This window comes from Emys orbicularis, chromosome 1, assembly GCF_028017835.1.
Source record: "Emys orbicularis isolate rEmyOrb1 chromosome 1, rEmyOrb1.hap1, whole genome shotgun sequence".
In the NCBI taxonomy this organism is placed as follows: Eukaryota; Metazoa; Chordata; order Testudines; family Emydidae; genus Emys; species Emys orbicularis.
The window spans coordinates 167,437,745-167,460,231 of NC_088683.1; the positions used below are offsets into that span (position 1 = coordinate 167,437,745).

Consider the following 22,487-nt stretch of genomic DNA (forward strand, 5'->3'; position numbering starts at 1 on the left):
TCAAGCTATTTCACATCTGATACTCCTTGATGAAACATAGGAGCCTTGTCTTATAACAGGCTTATTCAAAGTGATACAAGCTATGAAAGTGAGATCTTGGAAGAGTGTTGCCGTTTTCATAATGTAATAAAAATACTGTGATGATAAATAATAATTAATAATAGTGTGTAATAAGCATGTCATAAAAACAAATTTTATATTTCCAAGATCACTGCTTTTATAATTTATACGCAGGTAAAGGAGAAAATCCCTGGAAATATTCATTTTTAGGAGGGGGTTCACGAGACTTGACATTTTAGTGAAAGGGGTTCACAGGTTGTTAAAGTGTGGGAACCACTGCACTAGAGCAACATATTGTAACATGGCAGGCACAGTGGAACGGGGAAGGTGGGAGGGGTGGTTTAGTCTGGTATCAGATGGTGGACACCACAATGGAGAGTATGTGCTGCCCGCTGCTGGTGTGGCCACGCTATGTAACCTGACATGTTACAGTATGTGGCTCTAGTGCATGGGTTCTCAAACTGGGGGTTGTGACCCCTCAGGGGGTCATGAGGTTATTACCTGTGGGGTCACGGACTGTCAGCCTCCACCCCAAGCCCTGCTTCACCTCCAGCATTTATAATAGTGTTAAATATAAAAAAAAGTGGTTTTAATTTATAAGGGGGGGCAGTTGCACTCAGAGGCTTGCTGTGTGAAAGGGGTCACCACTACAAAAGTTTGAGAACCACTGCTCTAGTACCATGGAGCATACCCAGACCCACACTGTGCATGCAAGGTCACACTTGCAGGGTGGGTCCCATGCCATTCTGGGCAGTACTAGGATGTCTGGTATTTTGGGAATGCAGGAGTGGCCACCCTATCGCCTTCCCAGCCTTGGGCTAGCTGCCTCCTCTGCTGTCCACCCCTCAGCCAGGTCTCAGTACCCCCCAAGCTGTTTCTTTGTGACAGGTCTGTACAGCGCCCAGCACAAAGGCCGCGCCTCTCCACATCACTGTGGCACAATCAGCGCTATGTGACACTTCCCTTGCTACACAAACACCGCCCCTGTGGCAGCTGGTGCGGCGCATGCGTGGAACTCGGCATTGCTCGCTCTGCTTAGGGGACGCCGCAGCTTCGACTGGCGGCGGCGGCGGCGGCGGGGTTTTCTTACTAGGCATGCGCACTACTGCCCTAGCCGTCGCCGTACCAGCGCATGCGTAAAGCTAAGGCCGGCTCTGCTGTGAATGGGAGCCTTAGATCACTGACTGCGCACGCGCGGCCTCCTTCGTCTGGTCTGGCCTGCTCCGGCGCTTCGCTCCATCAGTGCGCGCGCGCCGTTCGGCCGCCATCAGCTTCCGTCGGGGCGAGTGCGCCTGCGCGACGGCCCGGCAGTGGCACCAGCCGAGATCCAGCCCTTCTCCCCTGCCACGTACGGGCGGCGGCGGCGGCAGCGGGCGGAGGAGCAGCCGGAGTAAGCGGCGGGGAGCGGGGCGAGCCGGCGCCGCCCGGGCTGAATGGGGGCGGGGACGCGCGAGGGGACGCGGCTCGGGCCCCTCCCCCATGGGGTCGGGGGGGAGACCCCTGTAAACTATCCCCCAGCTCCCCGGGGACTCGGCCCCTCCCCCGCCGGGAGCCCCAGCGCAGGGGGTGTTACTGCCCAGCCCCCCTCCCCCCCGGGCCAGGGGAGCCTCGGCACAGCCCGAAGTAGCGCTCCGGGGCGAATGGCCTTGGCTGCTGCTCCTGGGATCAGGCCCGCTGGAGGAGGGGAAAGAGGAGCCGGCTGCGGCCCCCCCTCAAATCTCTGTGAAGTTCACGTGCATCTGGTCAGTTTTACTTCTCCAGAGCCCAGGAGCAGCTGTGGGGCTGGCCCCGTTCTTAGGGCCTGTCTACACGGGAGTAGAGCGCTGTATTCCTGTCTGGCCTGATCCACTACCTCACGCTCATTCAGAATCAGGCACTCTTAGACCTGGTCTACACTTAAAAATTAGATCAACCCAGCTACCTCACTGAGGGTTGCAAAAAATTTTGCACCCTGAGTGACGCAGTTAGGGTCACCCCTAACCCCTGGTGTAACCACCTCTCAGAAAGGTGGATTAACTATATCACCAGAAAAATCCCTTCTGTTGATATAGGAAGTGTCTATGCTATGGTGCTTTAGTGGCATAGCTGCAGTGCAATAGCTGTGCCACTGTATTGTAGGCATACCCTTAGTCCATAATATGAATGTCCATATATGTAGTTAATAGGGAATAACTAATCTGCTTGTACTTCCCACCCCACCTTATTCTGTTTTAAAATTCACAGACAATGTAGACAATCCCATATTCGTTTTGCTCTTCTGTTGCCATCACTTATCTTTTTACTTCAGTGAGAAAAGGAGTGTTTTGTCTTTTAAAGCTTTGTTTAGTAGGGCTTTCCCTGCTCCTAGCTCTGCTTCTGCTATATGAACCTGCAGGCAAATCAGAGGATTATGATATCGGTTTGCTATAGAAATGATTGTGAGGTCACAAATTTAGCATGGATTTAATTACCAGATGCAAATGGAAGATGGGCTATGAGGGAGGGAGAATTCTTAGTCATTAACAAATATGGAAGAAATTATGGAGAAATATCAAGAAATTTTTGGTGAGAAATTACCTTATTCAAATGTGATGATTTTATCTTATTTAGAATGTTTGGATTTTTAAGACAAAGTAGAGCTAAGTTATCACTATCAGAAGCAGATCAGCATTCCTTCATTGGGTATCTTTGCTGGAAAGCTGTTTCAAAGGAAATCTGACATTCAGCTACATCATAGACACACAGAAAGAAAATACAGTGTGAATGCTGTACATATCAACAGTGAAATAGCTTGCATCATTTTCTATAACAATTAAACAGATGCAATCATTAGGATCTTTCTTTTAAATCCTATATAATTACCTCATGCAGGGTGGAGAAGAGTTGGACAACCAACTGCAGTTAGAAGCTTCTTCTTGTTCTCTTTTTGTGTGAGACATATGAAGTGGATTTCCATGAGTAATCTTAGCAAATAATCTAAAGTGCTTATGTAAGCATGTTACTGTAATTGATTTTCCCTAACAATGTATGCAGTGGTACACTCCATGTATCTGGAGGCCACTTTTAGCCCTGGGGTTCAAGGCTATAGAGGTGATTCTTATGGTTGCTAGTAAGGTTAAAGTGTGATTCTCGTGCCAGAGTACACTACGTACATACACAAGCGCATATATAATTTTTAAAATTTGAGATCAAATTTGTAATTTTATAGGCCTCGTCTCCACTTCCTGGTTGTGAACAAGAGCCATTGGTGCTGCTCTGACATAATGAAGGAACGTTTTCAGAGCAGCATGAGGGTTAGACAACTGGAGTCCCTACTACAAAGCTGAGTGCAATGTGTGGAGTGACGTTACGCTGTCCCCACCCCCTTTTCTCTATATACAAAGAAGCCGCATTGATTGACTAGAGGGGGCTGGGATCTGCAGTCCCTCTGTCTCCTTGTGAGTCTAGACCCGGGGTGGGCAAACTTTTTGGCCCGAGGGCCACCTTGGGGTTGCAAAACTGGATGGAGGGCTGGGTAGGGAAGGCTGTGCCTCCCGAAACAGCCTGGCCCCCACCCCCTATCTGCCCCCTTCCACTTCCTGCCCCCTGACTGCCCCCTCAGAACCTCTGACCCATCCACCCCCCTGCTCCTTGTCCCCCTAACTGCCCCCTCCCGGGACCCCCTGCCCTAACTGCCCCCTGGAACCCCACCCCCTATCCAACCCCCCCTGCTACCAGGCCCCTGACTGCCCCGACCCCTATCCACACCCCTGCCCCCTGACAGGCCCCCTGGGACCCTGCGCCTATCCAACCCCCCCGTTCCCTGTCTCCTGACCCCTATCCACACCCCCGTCCCCTGACAGGCCCCCCAGGACCCCTATGCTTATCCAACCTCCCGTCCCCTGACCGCCCCTCCCCCAGAACCTCTGCTCCATCCAACCACTCCCTGTCCACTGACTGCCCCCCAGGACCTCCCCGCCCCTTATCCAATCCCCCGGCCCCCTTACCATGCCTCTCAGAGCAGCATGTCTGGCAGCCGTGCCAGCTGGCCGGAGCTAGATACGCTGCCGCACTGCCCTGCAGGAGCGCGCAGCCCTGCCGCCCAGAGCACTGCCCGCGTGGTGGCATGGCTGTGCGGGACGGAGGACAGCAGGGGAGGGGCCGGGGGCTAGCCTCCTGGGCTGGGCAGGATGGTCCCACGGGCCGGATGTGGTCCGCGGGCCATAGTTTGCCCACCTCTGGTCTAGACGGAGACAGCCAGAGAGGTGAGAGTTGTGGCTGCTGACAATTGTCTTCAACTTCAGTTAGGGGAGTGAACAAAATGTCATTGAACTGGTTCATGTCTCATTACCTTTTCCTTGTCTCTGTAGCAGGAGTCATTTACCTTTCACCTTTCTCTAGCAGCAATAGCATGGAGCTTTCAGTAGCTTCATTCTACCCCTATAACAGTTGCTTGTTTGTAGAAAGGGAGTTGTAAATCTGTCACTTAGGGAAAGAGCCCCTGAGCAGGGCAAGCTGCAGTAACCTACCAAAAGGGAATGAAGGTCTCCTGGTAGTGGGGCAGGAAGGCATTTCTCTCTTGCCCACCTTTCCCTTTGTCCCTTAGCTTTCTTTTCTAAAGAGCAATCTGCCTTTCAGTGGCTGTGACTCTCTGGCCATGATTGCCACTATATTTCCTCTTGTCCAGTCAGGGGCGGCAAAAAAGCCAGAGCTGGCCCTGTGTGCAGTTTGGTTCTTTTTCCTGTGGAAAAGTGACATTAGCACTTCTCTGCTCCAAAGAATCCCTGTCCTCATGCTGTCCTGAGGACTTTCACTTAATGTCAGAGCTGCTCCAGCCTCTAATCAGGAAGTTGAGGCCTGGGCTATAATATTGCAAAATCAATCTAAAATTTAAACTTAATTTTTTAAAATCTATTTTGGGATGTTGAGAAGATGGAGGTTACTAGAAAAGATGTTTAAACAATATATGTGTATTTTGGGTGATGACCCCTTTTATCATGTCTGTTTTGAAAGTGAATATCTAGACTGTTAGCAATTGTCAAGCAAAATTACTAAAGGTGGTAAAATATGTTATGGGTGAAATACAATCTTCACTGTTACTCAGAGTTTAAATATCAAATTGTTAAAGTAAATTCTTTCTATTTCTTCCCTGTAACATGCCAAGTTGGATGATATGAAAAGCATATAGCTGCAGTGAAGACTCACAATAAGTTAACTCTTCTTGGTTTTCTGATGCAGATTCCATGCCCTATCTATAATCGATCACTGATCAGCATAGTTTCTGGCAGTGCATGGCAGGACATCTGAACGCCAGCTGTAAGTGAAGCGGGGAACCTGGAAAACAGTCTAGCAAATCTGTAAGACAAGGTAATTACTGTTATAAAAAGATATTGGTAGCAAGGAAGTAAAGGAAGATCTAGAGGTGATATGAATATGTCATAAAAACAGTTTTCATAATACTTCTTTCCAATAACTTATGACATCTCACAAGCCCTGGAGTGTAAATTCCCGTGTTCAAAAAACATGAACAATGCCATAGCCGTAGTACAAGCTTCAGTACTTTGCTCAGCGAGTGTCTCTTTCATCTGACCTTAAAGGCACTCTTAGTGCAGTGAAGAGGGCTGTATAATACAGTAGCACACTCTCTGTGCCTGTCTAATTCCCGTCCCTTTTTCTGAACTACCAAAAAGAAGTGACTTTTGTAATATAACTGCTGCTTTTTTTTTTTTTTTTTTTTTTTTGAAAGCCGCCATATAGTAAGCACATCAGTCAGAACAAAACTATTGCCTTTTATATAGGAAAACCTGTTAGATTCAGATGAAATCACAAAAGAACAGAAGTCCAGAGTTAAGGCCTTAGTACTTGTGTTGTAGCATCACAGTATATTTTGGTGTATCATCGGATGTCAAAACACTGGGCTAAATATGTGGAGAAGCATCAAGATGTAACATACTTAAGGCTTTATTGGAAAAACTTTTTTCCTTGTTCTGTAAAGTGAAAGAGAGATTCTTCATGTTGAAAACTTTTAAAATTGATCAACTTAAGTAAGTTTCTAATAAACATGCTTTAAACAGTATGTCCTTAAAAAAAAAAAAAAAAAAAAAAGTGTATATCTAGTCTCCTGCATGTGCCTATAAGGATTTTTTCAAAGGAAATTGGGAAGAATCAAAAATACCCAAGCCAATGGCCCCTCCCTTTCTTCAGTACACCTTCCTGTCTGTCTACCTCTTTGGCAGCAGGGGTTTTGAATTGTAAGGCTTCCTAACTTCTGAGCTCTCACAGGTCTCCTCTGAAGGTATCAGGATAATGAAGAAATCCCTCTTATTTCCTCCTACTCCAGAGCCTGGTGTTCCCTGGCATTATTCAAAGATCTGGAGAGAAAAGAATGGTGTTTCCCAGGCTTCCTTTGCACCCCTATCTTGAGAAACATTTTTCTGCACAGTGGTATAATGAAATATTTTTGGCAAACAAAATCTTTCCTACTATATACTTTTTTTGAGTTAACATTTATTGTTGAGGATTTCTGATTGATGTTTTTCTGAAATTTGGTGTTTCAGGCAAAGTAGTAATTTTCAAGCTGTATATTTTTATTGAAATTAAAAAAAAAAATTAACTCAAGTGTTAAAATCCAGACTTTCATCGAAGTTACAACTTCTGATTTGGAGACTGCTCTCTTAATATAGGAATAGTTATAAGCTTCAGAACTGCATAAGAAAGCTCTCTATGTGTATTTAACTTCTCAACAAATTTGGGAATGTAAAAAAGGCTGAAGAAAAAACTGAAATTTAAAAATAGCTTAAATGGGTTATTTTTTGCTTATTTAAAAAAAAAACATTGTGAAAAATGGTTTTGATGTAGTTTTCTCTCTTTATTGGTTGCATCTTAAAACATGACACATGCATTAGGGATCAGATATACTGGTTTTGCAGGAAAGCTTAAGTGTGATCTAGCCACTTATAATGAAACCAGTTTTTAGATGGCTCATTTCCTCTTTTTCGCATGCATCCAGAGTGACGCACGTCCCAATTTGATCCTCCTACCAAACTCTCGTTCTGCCAAACCTCCTCCACTGTCCAAAACAATAACACGCATTGTTGCTTTGAATTTTATCTACATTACTTGTAGCTGTGAGATACCATATTTATGGGTCCCATAGAAATAGCTAGAGAGATGATCATACATGCCTTTTTTATTTATCAAGGCAAAGTGCTTTTGCAGTGTTCCTAGTCTCCATGAAATACGTCTCTCTCAAATACAAATCCTAAATTATTTTACATGTAAATATACCTACATGAAGACCTACATTATAACATGGTAAAAGCTACATTTTGAACAAAAATATTTATTCCCCTTAAGCTTTATGGGCAGTAAAAAGCCTATATTTCATCTCAGAACTTTAAAATTTGGCTTAAAACACAGTGAAAAGATTGTTTTTAAATATCTCATTTTGTAAATCTCCATTTTGTGCTTGAACAGTTGTGAAATGGCTCATAAATTAACAATTGAGAGAACATAGTTCTTCTTCGAGTGATTGTTCACGTCCATTACACATTAGGTGTGCGCGCGCCGCGTGCACGAACGTCGGAAACTTTTTCCCTCAGCGGCTCCCGTCGGGCCTGCAGGGTCTCCCCTCCCGCCAGAGCGGCGCCCCGCTCTAGCGTATATATATCCCTGCCGGCCCGACCCTCCCTCAGTTCCTTCTTACCGTCCGTGGCGAAGTTGGAACAACTCTGTCTCTCATCTGAGAGTGTCCCTTAGCGTAGTAATTAGTGTTACAGTTATCAGTTCGTTAGTAGTTAGTAGTTAGTGTTAAGCTAGCAGTTATCAGTTCTTTACAAAGGCTTAAACTCTTTGTGTTAGGTGTTTGGCTAACAGCGGCACCGGCCCTGGGCGGCGGGGCATGCCGCACGCCCAAGGCTTCAAGGCTTGTGCCACGTGCCGCAAGCCTATGCCATTGAGTGATCCACACGAATCATGTCTCCGTTGCCTGGGGGAAGCACACCAAAAGGAGCGCTGCAAGATCTGTAAGGCTTTCAAGCCCAGGACTAAGAAAGAGAGAGACTTTCGCCTTAAGCAGCTGCTCATGGAGTCGGCGTTACAGCCCTCCACTTCTACGGCACTGTCAACCTCGGTGCGGAGTGCCCCGGCATTGGTTCGGGATCCGATGCCGGCGGGGCAACCTAAGCCTACGGCACCGGCTCGGAGGGAACACCCCCGGCACCGGTCCTCTTCGCCGGCTAAGCCGAAGGGCCAACCCAAGGCCCGAGGACGTTCCCCTCACAAGAGGGTAGCGCCCGCGAAGACCGCAAGTGCCACTAAAGCTGTTGCGGTCCCAACACAGATCCCGGTGCCAGTGGCTCCGGCGCCGAAAGGCCCGTCGAGCCCCGGGATAGGCGCGTCGAGTGAGGAGGAAGGGCTGGAGGAACTGTTGGAACAGCCCTCCACCCCGGACACATTTGAGGCAGCAAAGGACCTCATTGAATTGTCCGCTGAAGGCACCCTCCGCGCTAAGGACATTCTGCCGAGACTGCCGTCCAAAGGCAAGCCGGCGATGATGCGCCCATCACGGTCGACATCTCGGCACCGTTCGCGGCGCCAATCCCGGTAGAGCTCCGCCTCGGTGGACTCCCGGCTTCCCTCCGCGCAGCGGGCCGCACAACCGTCGGGCCCCAGCAGACGCGAGGCACCGGTCCAGCAGCCCTGCTCGAGCAGGCACCGGGACGTTTCGGTCGCGCGATCCCTGAGACCGTCCTCCCGCAGCCGCTCCCGGTCCCGGGGCCACCGGTACCGATCCAGGTCCAGGTCGGCACGGCGCTACTCCCGGTCCCGGTCACGAAGGCACCGCTCTCCAACCCCGGACCGGCACCGCCGTGGCCCTCTAGATCACCGTCCATAGTTTCGGAGGTGGACTCGGGCCATTCCAGCAAATATGCCCACAGAGCGCAGGCCAGTAGGGAGCACGAAGCCTCTTGGCAACCACAGTGGGGCCACCCAGGGCAATGGCCATTCTGGACCCCTTGGGCCTACCATCAACAAGGCCCCCCGTCCAGAACCTCGAGCTCGGGCCCCTCAGGACACCGGTCCCGCTCCCCACGGTGGCGCCCACCCTCCCGCAGGGAGTCCACGGTATCCAGGCTGCCAGAAAGGGAAAGGGCCGACTCGGCACCGAGCCCGGCACCGTCTCAGGCCCACGTCAGAGAACGCACTCCGGAGGAGCGCCCTGCTGATGAGGAGTTACAGGAGGAAGAGGACGCACAAAAGGCCATGACCTCCTCCTCCTCCTCACCAGACGAAGCCGTGGCGGGCACAACAGTGTCCGGTCCTCCCCCGATTGACCATTGGGCACACCAGGACCTGCTCCGCCGAGTAGCCCTCAATTTGGGGTTGCAGGCAGAGGAAACCGTAGAGCAGGAAGACCCTATGGTCGACATTCTAAGCCCGGAAGGCCCCTCCAGGATTGCGCTCCTGCTCATAAAAACGGTCCAATCTAATTACAAGACCGTATGGCAAACACCAGCCTCCACGGCGCCTACGGCAAAGGGCGTAGAGAGGAAATACTTCGCCCCATCCAAGGGGTTTGATTTCCTATTCTCCCACCCAACCCCATGTTTGCTGGTCGTCTCCGCGGTCAACGAACGGGAGCGACATGGCCAACAGGCCCCGGCCCCCAAGGCCAAGGAGGCAAAACGCTTGGACTTATTTGGGAGAAAGGTCTACTCGTCCGGAGGCCTCCAGCTGCGGATCGCGAACCAACAAGCGATCCTGAACAGGCACAATTTCAACTCCTGGGCATCGGTGTCCAAGTTCAAGGAAGCCTTGCCTCAGGGCTCGCAACCCGAGTTTGCTGCCTTAGTAGACGAAGGGAAGGCGGTGGCCAAAACCTCCTTACAGGCCTCACTTGACTCCGCTGACGCAGCCGCTAGGACAATTGCGTCAGGAGTGGTAATGAGACGCTCGGCATGGCTGCAGGCTTCCGGCCTTCCCCCAGAGGTGCAAAACACCCTCCAAGACCTTCCGTTCAAGGGTTCAGGCTTGTTTTCGGACCAAACGGATGCCAGACTACACAGCCTTAAGGACTCTCGAGCTACCCTCAAGTCGTTGGGGATGCACACCCCAGTGACGCAGAGGAAGCCCTTCAAGCCCCAACCTCCGCAGAGGCAGTACCACCCTCGTCCTAGATAGGAGCCGTACCGCAGGAGGGGCAGGGATAACAGGCGTAGACGCAACAACACGCCCAACCAAGGCCAAAATCGGGGCCAAAACAAACCGCAGCCGGGAAACAAACAAGGGTTTTGAAGCTGCGATCGAGGACAGTGTACCAACCTCTGTTCCGGATCCCCCCCTGTGTTTCAGGGACCGCCTGTCCCGTTTTTACTGTGCTTGGTCACGTATAACATCGGACCGCTGGGTCCTACGCACGGTGGAGGCAGGATACACCCTTCAGTTCTCCTCGCCCCCTCCCTCCCACCCCCCAACCCCGTCCCTCTTCAGGGACCCCTCTCACGAGCAACTCCTCTTGCAAGAGGTGCAGGCCCTCCTCACAGTAGGAGCGGTGGAAGAGGTTCCTCCGGACCTCAAAGGGAAAGGGTTCTATTCAAGATACTTCCTCATTCCCAAAGCAAAAGGGGGCCTTTGTCCTATTCTGGACCTACGCAAGCTAAACAAATACTTGCTCAAACCACGTTTCCGCATGGTCTCCCTTGGTACCATCATTCCATCCCTGGATCCGGGGGATTGGTACGCTGCCCTCGATATGAAAGATGCCTATTTTCACATCGCTATCCGACCGGCCCACCGGCGGTTCCTGCGCTTCACTGTCAGCCAGCGCCATTTCCAATTTACAGTTTTGCCCTTCGGCCTGGCAACAGCCCCGCGCGTATTCACGAAATGCATGTCCGTGGTAGCAGCTTTTCTTCGAAAAAGAAGGATGCGCGTCTACCCATACCTGGACGACTGGCTCCTAGCGGGCCGGTCGGAGGCCGAGGTTCGCTCCCATGTGGCATTGACGCTACAGGTGTTCCACGAACTCGGTCTACTGGTCAATGTACCCAAGTCATCACTGGTCCCTACGCAGAGACTGGACTTCATAGGGGCAGTCCTGGACTCAGTGGCGGCACGGGCGAGTCTCCCCGTGTCGAGGTTCCTGGCCATTCAGAAGGCCGTGAGCTCCATCCAGCAATTCCCCACGACCACGGCCAGATGTTGCTTACAACTCTTGTGGCACATGGCGGCCTGCACCCACGTAGTCGGACACGCCCGCCTCAGACTCAGGCCGCTGCAGTTGTGGCTGGCCCAAGCATATCGCCCCAACAGAGACCCCTTAGACCTGGTCGTGACTATCCTGGCTCGGGTGTCGAACGCCCTCCGTTGGTGGCTCGATTGGCAGCAGGTTTGCGCGGGAGTCCCTTTCGCCGCCCCACAGCCCGTTCTGACGTTAGTAACAGACGCGTCGGACCTGGGTTGGGGGGCGCACCTGGGGGACCTGCGCACTCAGGGCTTGTGGTCCAGGGAAGAAAAGTTGCTTCATATCAACCTGAAGGAGCTAAGGGCGGTTCGCCTCGCCTGCCAAACCTTTCACGCTACCATAAGAGGCCACAGCGTGTCGGTTCTGACGGACAACACTACCGCCATGTTCTACATAAACAGGGCGGGTCCCGGTCCTCTCCCCTCTGTCACGAGGCACTCCGCCTCTGGGACTTTTGCATAGCCCATTCAGTCCACTTACTAGCGACATATCTCCCGGGGGTCTAAAACGGACTAGCGGACCACCTCAGCCGGTCCTATCTCATGCACGAGTGGACGTTGAAGCAGGACGTCCTGCGTTCAATCTTCCGGAGGTGGGGGTTTCCCCAGGTGGATCTCCTCGCCACCGAGGACAACAGCCAATGCCCCCAGTTTTGTTCATTCCAGAACCGCAGTCCGGGCTCATTGGCAGATGCCTTCGCAATCCCGTGGGGCGGGAGCCTGGGGTATGCCTTCCCCCCATTCCCGCTCATCCACAGGGTCCTCCTCAAAACCCGCAGGGACAAGGCGACAGTCATCCTTATTGCCCCGGCGTGGCCACGTCAGCACTGGTTCACGTCCCTGTTGGAACTGTCCGTGTCCACTCCGATAACCCTCCCCCTCCATCACGACCTCATCACACAAGACCGAGGTCGCCTGCTCCACCCGAACCTACCGTCGCTGCATCTCACGGCGTGGTTTCTCTCTGGCTAAACGATAGGGAGCACGGGTGCTCTCATGAGGTCCAGCAAGTCCTCCTTGGTAGTAGAAAGCCCTCCACAAGAGCGACCTACCTTGCCAAATGGAAACGGTTCTCCCACTGGTGTGAGCCTCACCACATCCAGCCTCTGCAGGCCTCAATCCCATCAATTCTAGACTACTTGCTACACCTCAAGCATCAAGGGCTCGCCCCCGCCTCAATTAAGGTGCATCTGGCTGCCATATCGGCGTTCCACCCTGGGGAGTTGGGGGTTTCGGTGTTCTCCAACCCCACAGTAGTCCGATTCCTCAAGGGGTTGGAGAGGATGTTTCCCTACTCGCGCCCACTGGTCCCCGCGTGGAACCTCAACCTGGTCCTCACTAAGCTCATGGGGCCGCCCTTTGAACCCCTAGCCTCTTGCTCCCTCCTGCACCTCTCATGGAAGGTAGCGTTTCTCGTGGCCATCACATCGGCTAGGAGGGTATCGGAATTGAGAGCCCTCACTTCGGAACCTCCTTATACAGTTTTTTATAAGGATAAGGTGCAACTGAGGCCGCACCCCAAATTCCTTCCAAAAGTGGTCACGCACTTTCATATGGGGCAGGACATTTGTTTACCGGTGTTCTTCCCCAAGCCCCATACGGACCCCAGCCACCGCAGCCTGCATACCCTGGATGTCCGTCGGGCCTTGGCGTTTTATCTAGACCGCACCAGGCCATTCCGCAAATCGACTCAGCTGTTTATTGCCGTTGCGGAGCGAATGAGAGGCCAACCTATTTCGACGCAACGCTTGTCGGCATGGATTGTGCTTTGCATACGCACGTGCTACGAGCTCGCCAACGTACCAGCCCCGGAGATCAGGGCTCACTCAAGTAGGGCCCAAGCGTCCTCGGCGGCCTTCTTGGCACAGGTTCCGCTCCAGGAAATCTGCAAAGCAGCCACCTGGTCGTCGGTGCATACGTTCACAGCCCACTACGCGATCCATCATCAGACCTGAGAGGATGCGGTTGTCGGCAGGGCTGTGCTTCAATCAGTTATTCCTTGACTCCTACCCTCCTCCAATGGTAAGCTTGTGAGTCACCTAATGTGTAATGGACGTGAACAATCACTCGAAGAAGAAAAAACGGTTACTTACCTTCTGTAACTGTTGTTCTTCGAGATGTGTTGTTCACATCCATTACACTTCCCACCCTCCTTCCCCTCTGTCGGAGTCACCGGCAAGAAGGAACCGAAGGAGGGTCGGGCCAGCAGGGATATATATACGCTAGAGCGGGGCGCCACTCTGGCGGGAGGGGAGACCCTGCAGGCCCGACGGGAGCCGCTGAGGGAAAAAGTTTCCGACGTTCGTGCACGCGGCGCGCGCACACCTAATGTGTAATGGACGTGAACAACAGTTACAGAAGGTAAGTAACTGTTTTTTTTGCATAGAAAGCTGCTCTAGAGCATATTTTCACAATAATGTTTTTGAAATCCAGAAAGTTACAGAACTGTGTATTGTATAGGACTGTGGTGGTTGGGAAACAAATCATCTTCTAAAAGATGTTGTGTAAATGTTTTTTGTTAACAGGTCTATAGGAGATCTGGAGTCCACCATGAACGGACAGCTGGATTTAAGTGGGAAGCTGATTATTAAAGCTCAGCTGGGGGAGGATATTAGGAGAATTCCTATTCATAATGAGGACATCACCTATGATGAGCTAGTGCTGATGATGCAGAGAGTTTTCAGAGGAAAACTTCTGAGCAATGACGAAGTCACAATAAAGTATAAAGATGAAGGTAGGGTTTTCTTGTTAATGGTATTGATTAGATACAGTTTATGTGGGAATGCAAACTGCCATAAAACTCACCTTTTGAAAATTGCTTCTGGATATTCCCATTCTTGGGATATATAAACTATTTATATTATGAGATTATTCTAATCTATAAAAGCTGTTTCTGTTGAGGCTATACTACACATTTCTTCATGTACCTGAAAGATTAGAGGGAGGTTACAAAAAGATTCATGGCTCCAACCTCCTGTAGTCTCTTCTTTGCCACAGTAAGGTGTTGACATTGGCATAGTATCCGTGCTCTCTACTCGTCTGACCTTTTTCCTGTCATCAGAGCTGTGGATAGTTAGAGACGTAATCAGCGTTAACTCAGTCTGGTCTTTTGTGTAGGGATCATTTTTGATTTCTCTGTGGCAGCTGCCTTTTGTTGGAAGAAAACCTTATGGCCTTTCAAAAACAGTTCCAACAACTTTGAAAATGGCATCTTCTACCTTTGTCACCATGCAAACACCTTTATATATTAGAATTCTGGAGCATTAGCTAAACGTGAATTCTCCACAGGGAGAGAGGGGCCATGTCCTGTAAAACATAAGGAAACCCTCTGGACAGTTCTAGAGGAAAAACTTAAGAGGAATTAATTTCTTCCTAAGTACTTCCTCATCAGCAGTGATTGAACCATTGAACATGGTGGTTGGACTCCATGGGAAAAGAGGTCACACAATTACAATATATCTAATGTATCCACAAAAAATCTCATAGATTGATATAGCCTCAAAAATGAGTCTTCCACTTCAGTATTGAAGAAATCTGGTGTATTTCGGGGGGTGGGGGAGAACCAACTGGATAGCACTGTATTTGAGTGCAGGATTGATAGTAAACTTACTTTTAATATCGTGTTTTGAGCTAAACCCCCTACCCGCAGGTACCTTTTGCCAGTGAATTAGTTGTGGAGATGTTTATGTTGCTAAGCTACTCCTCTGAAGATAATTTCAGTTTCCAATAATGTGACAACAGCACCATGCAATAAAACAGTTGTTCTTAATTTAAGCTAGAACCATTTGTAAAGGGTTCTAAATGAAGATGGGGATATTATAGTCAGGGAAAATACTTTAACATGTAAATTCCATTTTGAAAAGATGCTTGCTTCTGTTTGTATTTTCCACTGTAAACACTAAATTTTATAATCCCTTTTTGAGATGTTGAACCAATAGGGGCAGTAATTGTGCCACCTTTTGATTTAGTGGGGTGGAGGTCAGAGATCTTTCAGGATTTTATACATACTGTCATGGCCCCACACTACAAAAAAGGGGGAGAGGGGAGACCAAGTAAAAGTGGATAATAGTACATGCTGTTTTGCTCATGTGAAAAGGCTTTTCTTCTCTCAACAACTAAGAAACTCTTCTCCCACGCTCACCAATTAATGAATCATAACAGCCCTTCCCATTTCCTAATTAATAAATACTGTGCTGTTGCTCTTAAAGACATCATTTCCTGTTTTAAAACTGATAGAAATTTGTAATCATTTTTCATTTTATTTTTTTGTGAATTTAGTGTTTTGTTTTATCCATTTTATCTCTGTGGGTGTGGGAAGAGTTGGGGTCCTGCCACTGGGGGGGAGGCGGGATGGGGGATTGCAGAGCAAGCCCCCCTGCACTCATTCTGCAGAGGTGACTCCTGTCCCGAGGGGCTGGGCCAGGCTCCCTGCTCTGGGCATCACCTTGCACATGGGGTTGCAGCACCACTCAGGTTTGGGCCGGTTGCCCCTCTGCCATGACAGAGGGATAACTGGGCCAAATTTGAGTGAGTAGTGCTGTGACCCTGTGTGCTAGGTCGTGAAGCCTGGATCGGGGAGCTGGGCTCAACCCTGCTGCAGCAAACTGTGGGGTGAGTTTTTCATTTTATTTTATTTTGTGTTTGCAAAATAAACATGGGTTGCTAGTTACTGATAACCCAGAACCATATGATGTTGCATTCGTATGGATCAGTGTGCTAACAAAGCAAGCCTAGGAGGGGATACTAGTAGGGGTCAAGTTACAGACGACTGAATCAGACCAGAGAACAGAGTGAGTTACTACTCAAGTATCTGCCCTAATGGAGGGAAAGTAAAATTGTGCTGTAATGGGGGGTGATTTCAGGTCGGGATACTGTTGTATAGTGGCCTCCTTCAGCATGCCCCACGTGTCCTGAGATGGTGCCCTGCCTCAGTTTCCCTCTCAACCTTTTTAGTTCAGGGCCCTCTGGGGTTGGTGTGAGGATTCAGATAGGTTTCTTTGGCAGGTAATAACTCTATTAGTTGTGTTTTCCAGGAACCAGGAGTCTACAGCCCTTTCCCCTGGGTAATGTACTATTCAGATCCCTGCTTTTAGGATAGTAGGGTATTACTTTCCTCTTGGAGCTGTGTACAACTAAAGCAGCCTCTTCCCCCTTGCCTCGGGAATCCACAGCTCTATCTCAGAGCATGTTTAGGATAAAAACACTTTCACTCCGGAATTGGGTTAGCTAATTAAACAGTTTCTCCTTCCTTTGGCTGAGTTAGAGTTCATTCCTTGGATCAGGAGTTCATATCTCTCTTTTTGGGGCCGGACTAAAGGACAGTCTCTCTCATCTGGGATCAGGAGTCCTCAGCCCTCCTTCCCTGTTCATCTCAGTTGGCTGAGAGAGACAGAAGCACTGCTGTACCCTACACTACAGGCCTTCTTGTCCCAGGCCCTTAAAGAGAGCATAGCCTGGGTTTTCCCTACCTGCTAATTCCCTTGGGACTGCTTCCTTTCTCTTGCTCTGTCTTCGGCCACTTCTAGGCCCTTTTTTTTGTTTTGTTCCAGCCTTCCTGAAACAGGGTTCTCTGGCCCCCTCTGTGCTTAAAGGCCAGTGTAGCCTGTTACAGAGGTATATGGTGGAGAGCTCATGAAGTCAGCAGTAAAACATGAATTTCTAAAAATTATAGATGGTTGTCTAACACAAAAAGTATTGCATCCATCATGTCCAAAATAGAGTTACCTCCTCATGATAGATAACTGGAAGTTGGTGGGTACATAGGGACCAGTGATCATGACCTGATCATATTCAGTATGGGCAGAGGACAGTCTCAATCAGTAACAGATAAACTTGGTACTTCAGAAAGGCTAATTTCCCAAAGATGAGGAAAATTATGAGATAAATTGACTGGGAGGAAAAATTTAGATAGAAAAATGTGAATGAAACTGGGTGTTTTTTAACAAGAGTTTATTAGATGGCCAAAATTCCACAATTTCACAAGAAAGAGTACAACTTTGGAAAAAAGCCTGTCTAGATTCAGTAGTGAAGTTAAGGCAGAAATTGGAAATAGCAATCAGTATAAATTAGAATTTATGAAGTGGAGAAAATTAATAAGGGAAGCTAAAGACATTAGAGGACAAGCCATGGTTGGCAGGACTAAGGACAATAGTTTAAGTATACTAGGAACAAAAGAAATTCTAGCTATTGTATAGGTCCGTTACTAGATAGAGAGGGTAAAATTGTTTGCAGAAAAGGCAGAAGTATTGATAAATATTTTTGTTCTGAATTTGGAAAGAAACCGGATGATATACTCATATTAATAAGGATGACATACTTTCCAGTCCAATAGTAACTTAGGAGGATGTTAGATAATATCTACTAGTGATAAACATTTTTAAATCAGTAGGCCTGGATGACATGTACCCATGAGAGTACTAAAAGAGTTTGCTGAGATCATCTCTGGCCTGATGATAATTTTTAATAAATCTTGCAATACTGCGGAAATTGAAGAAGACTGGAAGAATGCTAATGTTATACCAGAGTTAAAAAAGGGCAAGCAGGATGACCCAGGTAACTATAGGGTGGCTAGCCTGAGCTCAGCGTTGGGCAAAATAATGGAAAACCTGGTCTGGGATTCATCTGATAAAGAATTAAAGGATATGATTAATGCTAGTCTGCATGGTTTTATGGCATATAAATCTGGTCAAAGAAACCTGATTTTATTCTTTGAGATTACCTTTATCAGTGAAACATATAACTGTCACAGAACAGTATGATTAAAAATTTACTATATAATATCAATAAAGCACACGTCAAATAGATTAAGAACTGGCTGACAGAGATCAAAAAGTAATTGTCAATGGGGAAATATTGAGTTGGGTTGCTTCTAGTGGAGACCTGTTGGGATTGGTGGTAGGCACGACTCAGCATTTTTTCATAATGATGTGGGAGTAAATGTGAAATCATTGCTGATAAAATTTGCATTTTAAACAAAGATTGGAGTGATAAATAATGGTGAGAGGACAGTCATACAGAGCAATCTGGATTGCAGGGTAAACTATTCCATTCAAACAATGCTTTTTATTGCAGCCAAATTCAAAGTTATACATCTAGGAACGAGGAATGCAGGCCATACCTACAGAATAGGGTATTGTATTCTGGAAAGCAGTGACTGAAAAAGATTTAGGGTTCATAGAGGACAAGCAACTGAACATGAGCTCCCAGCGTTTGGCAAAAAGGGCTAATGCGATCCTTGGATGAATAAACAGGAGAGGTAATGACTAGGAATAGGGAGGTGATTTTACCTCTCTGTAGCATTGGTGAGACAGATACTGGAATGCTACCTACCGTTCTGCTTTCCACATTTTAAAAAGGATGTTGAAGGATGTTGGAAAAGTGGAGATGATCCAGAAATGGGCCATTCAGGGATTGTAGAAAGTGCCTTATAGTGAGGGACTCAGAGCTGTCTGTTTAGTTTATCAAAACGGCAGATGACTCTTTGACTACAGTGTGCATTTTCACTTAGAATAAAATACCAGGTACTAAGGGGCCCTTTAATCTAGCAGAGAGAGGCATAACAAGAACTAACATCTGGAAGCTGAAGCCAGACAAACCCAAATTAGAAATTAGGCGCACATTTTTAACAGTGAAGGTGACGAACTACTGGAACAAACTACCAAGGGAAGTGGTTGAGTCTCAGTCTCTTGATGTTTTCAAATCAAGACTGGCTGCTTTTGTGGAACATATGCTTTAGTCAAACACAAGTTATTTAGCTCAGTACGGGGGTATCTGGTTGAAATTTAATGGCCTGAGATATAAAGGAGATCAGACTACATGATCTAATGGTCCCTTCTGACATTAGAGTTTTTGAATCCACGAATAAATAAAAAATTCTGGCCTCTTCCCTGCCTCAGTTAATATCCTCAGGTCATATTCCCTTAATGAATTCTGGGCTCCGTTCTGTTCCAATAAAAACTGGGTTTTCCCTACCTCTTTTCAGGGCACCCCTGGAACTCCTTCCCTCCTTGGCCTTGTGGCTCTGCTCCTTCCCCCCCCCCCCCCCATCCAGGAAAAGCAAAAGTAGCTCCAGCCTCTCTGCCCCTCCCTCTCTTCTCTCCAAGAAAGGAACAAGGACTTGGGAGCTGGTCAGACACCTGCCTCATTCCCTCCTGTTCTTGTTAATGAAAGAGTGGCACTTGAGCCTCACTGCCCCTTTCTTGTGCCCTCTCTTTGATTCATTGTCCATAATCCCTACTAGTTCTGGCAGAACAGGCTAGTAGGAGTTTGTCCCTGTAAACATGTATTTACCCAATAGATCATAATAGCTGTCCTAGCAAAGAGCCATTCCACACTCAAACTTTTGAATAACTACATATGAATGCTTTTGTCAGATGTTCATTGAATGTTACAAAATTTGTTCACTTGTAAGGCTGGGACATTGTGACAGGAGAGAGGGGAACATAAGTTGGCTTGAATATGAATATTCATTTCAATAATAAATCTTTGAAATATCCTTTTGCCTTTATCCCACAGTACATTTTCACACTCTCCCCATGATCTATATATTGTGACTTCTTTCTAAAAATAACCATTTTGTACCTTGGTTAAATAATAGGAGATACTTGACTAAGCAGAAACTTTACCATCCAATCTCTGCATTCAGCCACCACAATTGCAGATGCAAACTATCTGTATAGCTTGATTTGTTTAATAGTTATTTATGTGATTAAAAAATGAGAGAAACTTTGAATTCATGCACACTTGTACGTCTCTGCCTTCACTATGGAGAGGACACTGGGAGGAGATCTAGGTTTTTTCATAGATCCCAAAGCAACTATGGCTTCTCTTCCACTTCCTTCTCTTGTGCTGTGTGTGTGTGTGTGTGTGTGCTGGCAGTAGTGAAATTGGCTATAATCCTTCTTTGAAGCACAGTCAGGATGCTGAAGAGATAAGTGGTCAGTAGAAGTCTATTTGTGCTGTTCCCTCAGAACTGGGGTAGGATGGTTCTGAGGGGGGAAGTCAGGTGGCGGGGAAGGCGCGGATAGGGGGCGGGGGCCAGGCTGTTTGGGGAGGCACAGCCTTCCCTACCTGGCCTTCTATACAGTTTCTGAACCCCGATTTGGCCCTCAGGCCAAAAAGTTTGCCCACCCCTGGAATAAACAAAGCACACTTGAATATCCTTCTAGCGTGGATTATTCCACAAACAAGTTGTCACTGTCGAGCATATTAAAATTAGAGTGGCTAAAAAAAAGTACCACCAAACTTACCTTAGTGACTTCTTAAATGCTCTCTGATTAATATCTCTCAGTCTCATAATTTGGGTGGAAGGAATATTTTTCCTAATCTGATTTAAATTGCAAATTATAAATTACCTTTGGTCATGTCATTAAGACTTAAGAAAGGATGGGGTTATTTAAAAAAAAAAAATTGTTCTTAACTCTGTGCATTTTAAGCTTTTACATTAGCCCATAGTTGTATTTGTCATGTCCCATGTTTGTAATGTAATATATAACAATTTTTTTCTAGTTGCTTTAAAATCAAATTTAACAAGTTATGATTACAGTTTCTAGAAAGCAAACATCTTACTTTAAACGGGCATTTGAATTATAGATGGGCATTGGGCCTTTTTGTGTTACTGTTCAATATTAACTATTTATTAAAAATTCTTTACAGATGGAGATCTTATAACAATTTTTGATAGCTCAGATCTTTCCTTTGCAATTCAGTGCAGTAGGATACTTAAACTGACATTGTTTGGTAAGTACAAATGTTTTGGGGATCTTTTATTTATTTTTAATTCCGGCAATAGGCTCTCTTCTTTGTATGCTGGTGACATTTCCTTCCATGAAGGCTGTTTATAATTAAAAGGATGCCATACATTTAAAAATTGCCTTGCTGCCTGAAATAGCTTTCCCTACTGTTACAAGAGACATCTAAGCTTACCGAAACTGCAGGTTAGAAGGAGAAATATTTTTGCAGCTTTATTTAATTCATTTGGCAGAGCATCTTGTTTAGGGACTTTCATTGTTTTTCCCATATAGCCTTTCACTTTTCCTGGTTTGTGTGGGTCTTCCAGACAGCAACGTAGGACAGAGAAGCATTAGAAATAATAAAATGTGGTTATAAAAATACAAAAAGGGGGCATCAGACAGGTATAATACAGACAATTCTTAACTCATTTTCTTGTTTAAAAAATTGAATAGATTTCAAGTTGGCCATGTCCCTTTAAGGAGCTGTTTTTCAGCCAATGGCCACTGTTCAGGCAACTAGTAGGCTTGAGATATAGTGCTCATACAGCAGTAAGCACCCTTCTGTCAAGAGACATAATGAGTCCTTGAGCATTACTGTGGTACTGGCTTTGTACATTCTGTCCTTTTGTTAATTTTATTGTGGAACAGAAAGAGTAGAAATCTTTTCCATTTTGATTTGTGATAATTGTATTGTCCCATGCGCGCACACTCAGGAAATACAGTGGAAAATGAATTGAGCACAGAGGGCAGCCACTCTGGTGCTGGCAGTGCATATAGACTTTCTCTCTGCTTCCACTGTTAATAGGCCTTCTCCAGTGATGCTTTAGGCTTAAATTAAGAGGAAAAACTGTGGGACTGCAAGCATATCTCAAGAGTTTGAATCCAGAGCCTATATCGACATAGGGATAAAAGACCTGCGGCACAGCCATGGCTGGCCTGGATTGGTTGACTCGAGCTCGTGGGGTTTGGGCTCAGACTGGAGCCTGAGCTCTGGGACCCTTCACCCAGACAGAGTTTTAGAGCTTGGGCTTCAGCCCGAGTCTGAACCATGTATGCAGCAATTGTTCAGCCCCGGAGTGCGAGCCCAAGTCAGCTGACCAGGGCTTTTTTATCCCCGTGTAGACATACCGTAAGTGGATAGAAAAACATGAGAGTTGTGGTGGCAAATTTTTTTTGTTCAAAAAGTACATTTTAAAGCTTGTTCAAGCAAACCATTTCTTACATGTAAGTTCTTATCACAGTCTTTTCTTCTTCGAGTGATTGCGCATGTGTATTCCACAATAGGTGTGCATGCTTGCCACGTGCACCGGTGCTGGAAGTTTTCCCCCTAGCAGTACCCATAGGGGAGTGCCCTACTGACCCCTGGAGTGGTGCCTCCATGGCGCGGTATAAGGGCGCTGTGCGCTCCCACCACCCTCTGTTCCTTCTTGCCGCCAGGGAAGGTGCTTTGGAACTGCTCTGCTCCAGCTTTGCTGTAGCTCGTCCCCAAAACTG

General features: G+C 47.4%; 1 protein-coding gene across 3 annotated transcripts in view; it reads left to right on the plus strand.

Moving 5' to 3' along the window:
* Nucleotides 1-1,348: 1,348 nt before the first annotated feature.
* TFG (trafficking from ER to golgi regulator) overlaps nt 1,349-22,487 on the plus strand; it is a 40,033-nt gene continuing 18,894 nt past the window's right edge. For 2 of the 3 annotated variants that reach the window (XM_065401265.1, XM_065401281.1), the window contains exons 1-4: nt 1,349-1,450; nt 5,257-5,385; nt 13,788-13,996; nt 20,917-21,000. In XM_065401265.1, the coding sequence (XP_065257337.1) occupies nt 13,813-13,996; nt 20,917-21,000 (268 nt within the window). In that variant the 5' untranslated portion in view covers nt 1,349-1,450; nt 5,257-5,385; nt 13,788-13,812. The remainder of the gene's footprint in view (nt 1,451-5,256; nt 5,386-13,787; nt 13,997-20,916; nt 21,001-22,487) is intronic. The other variant, XM_065401273.1, reaches the window with a different exon arrangement.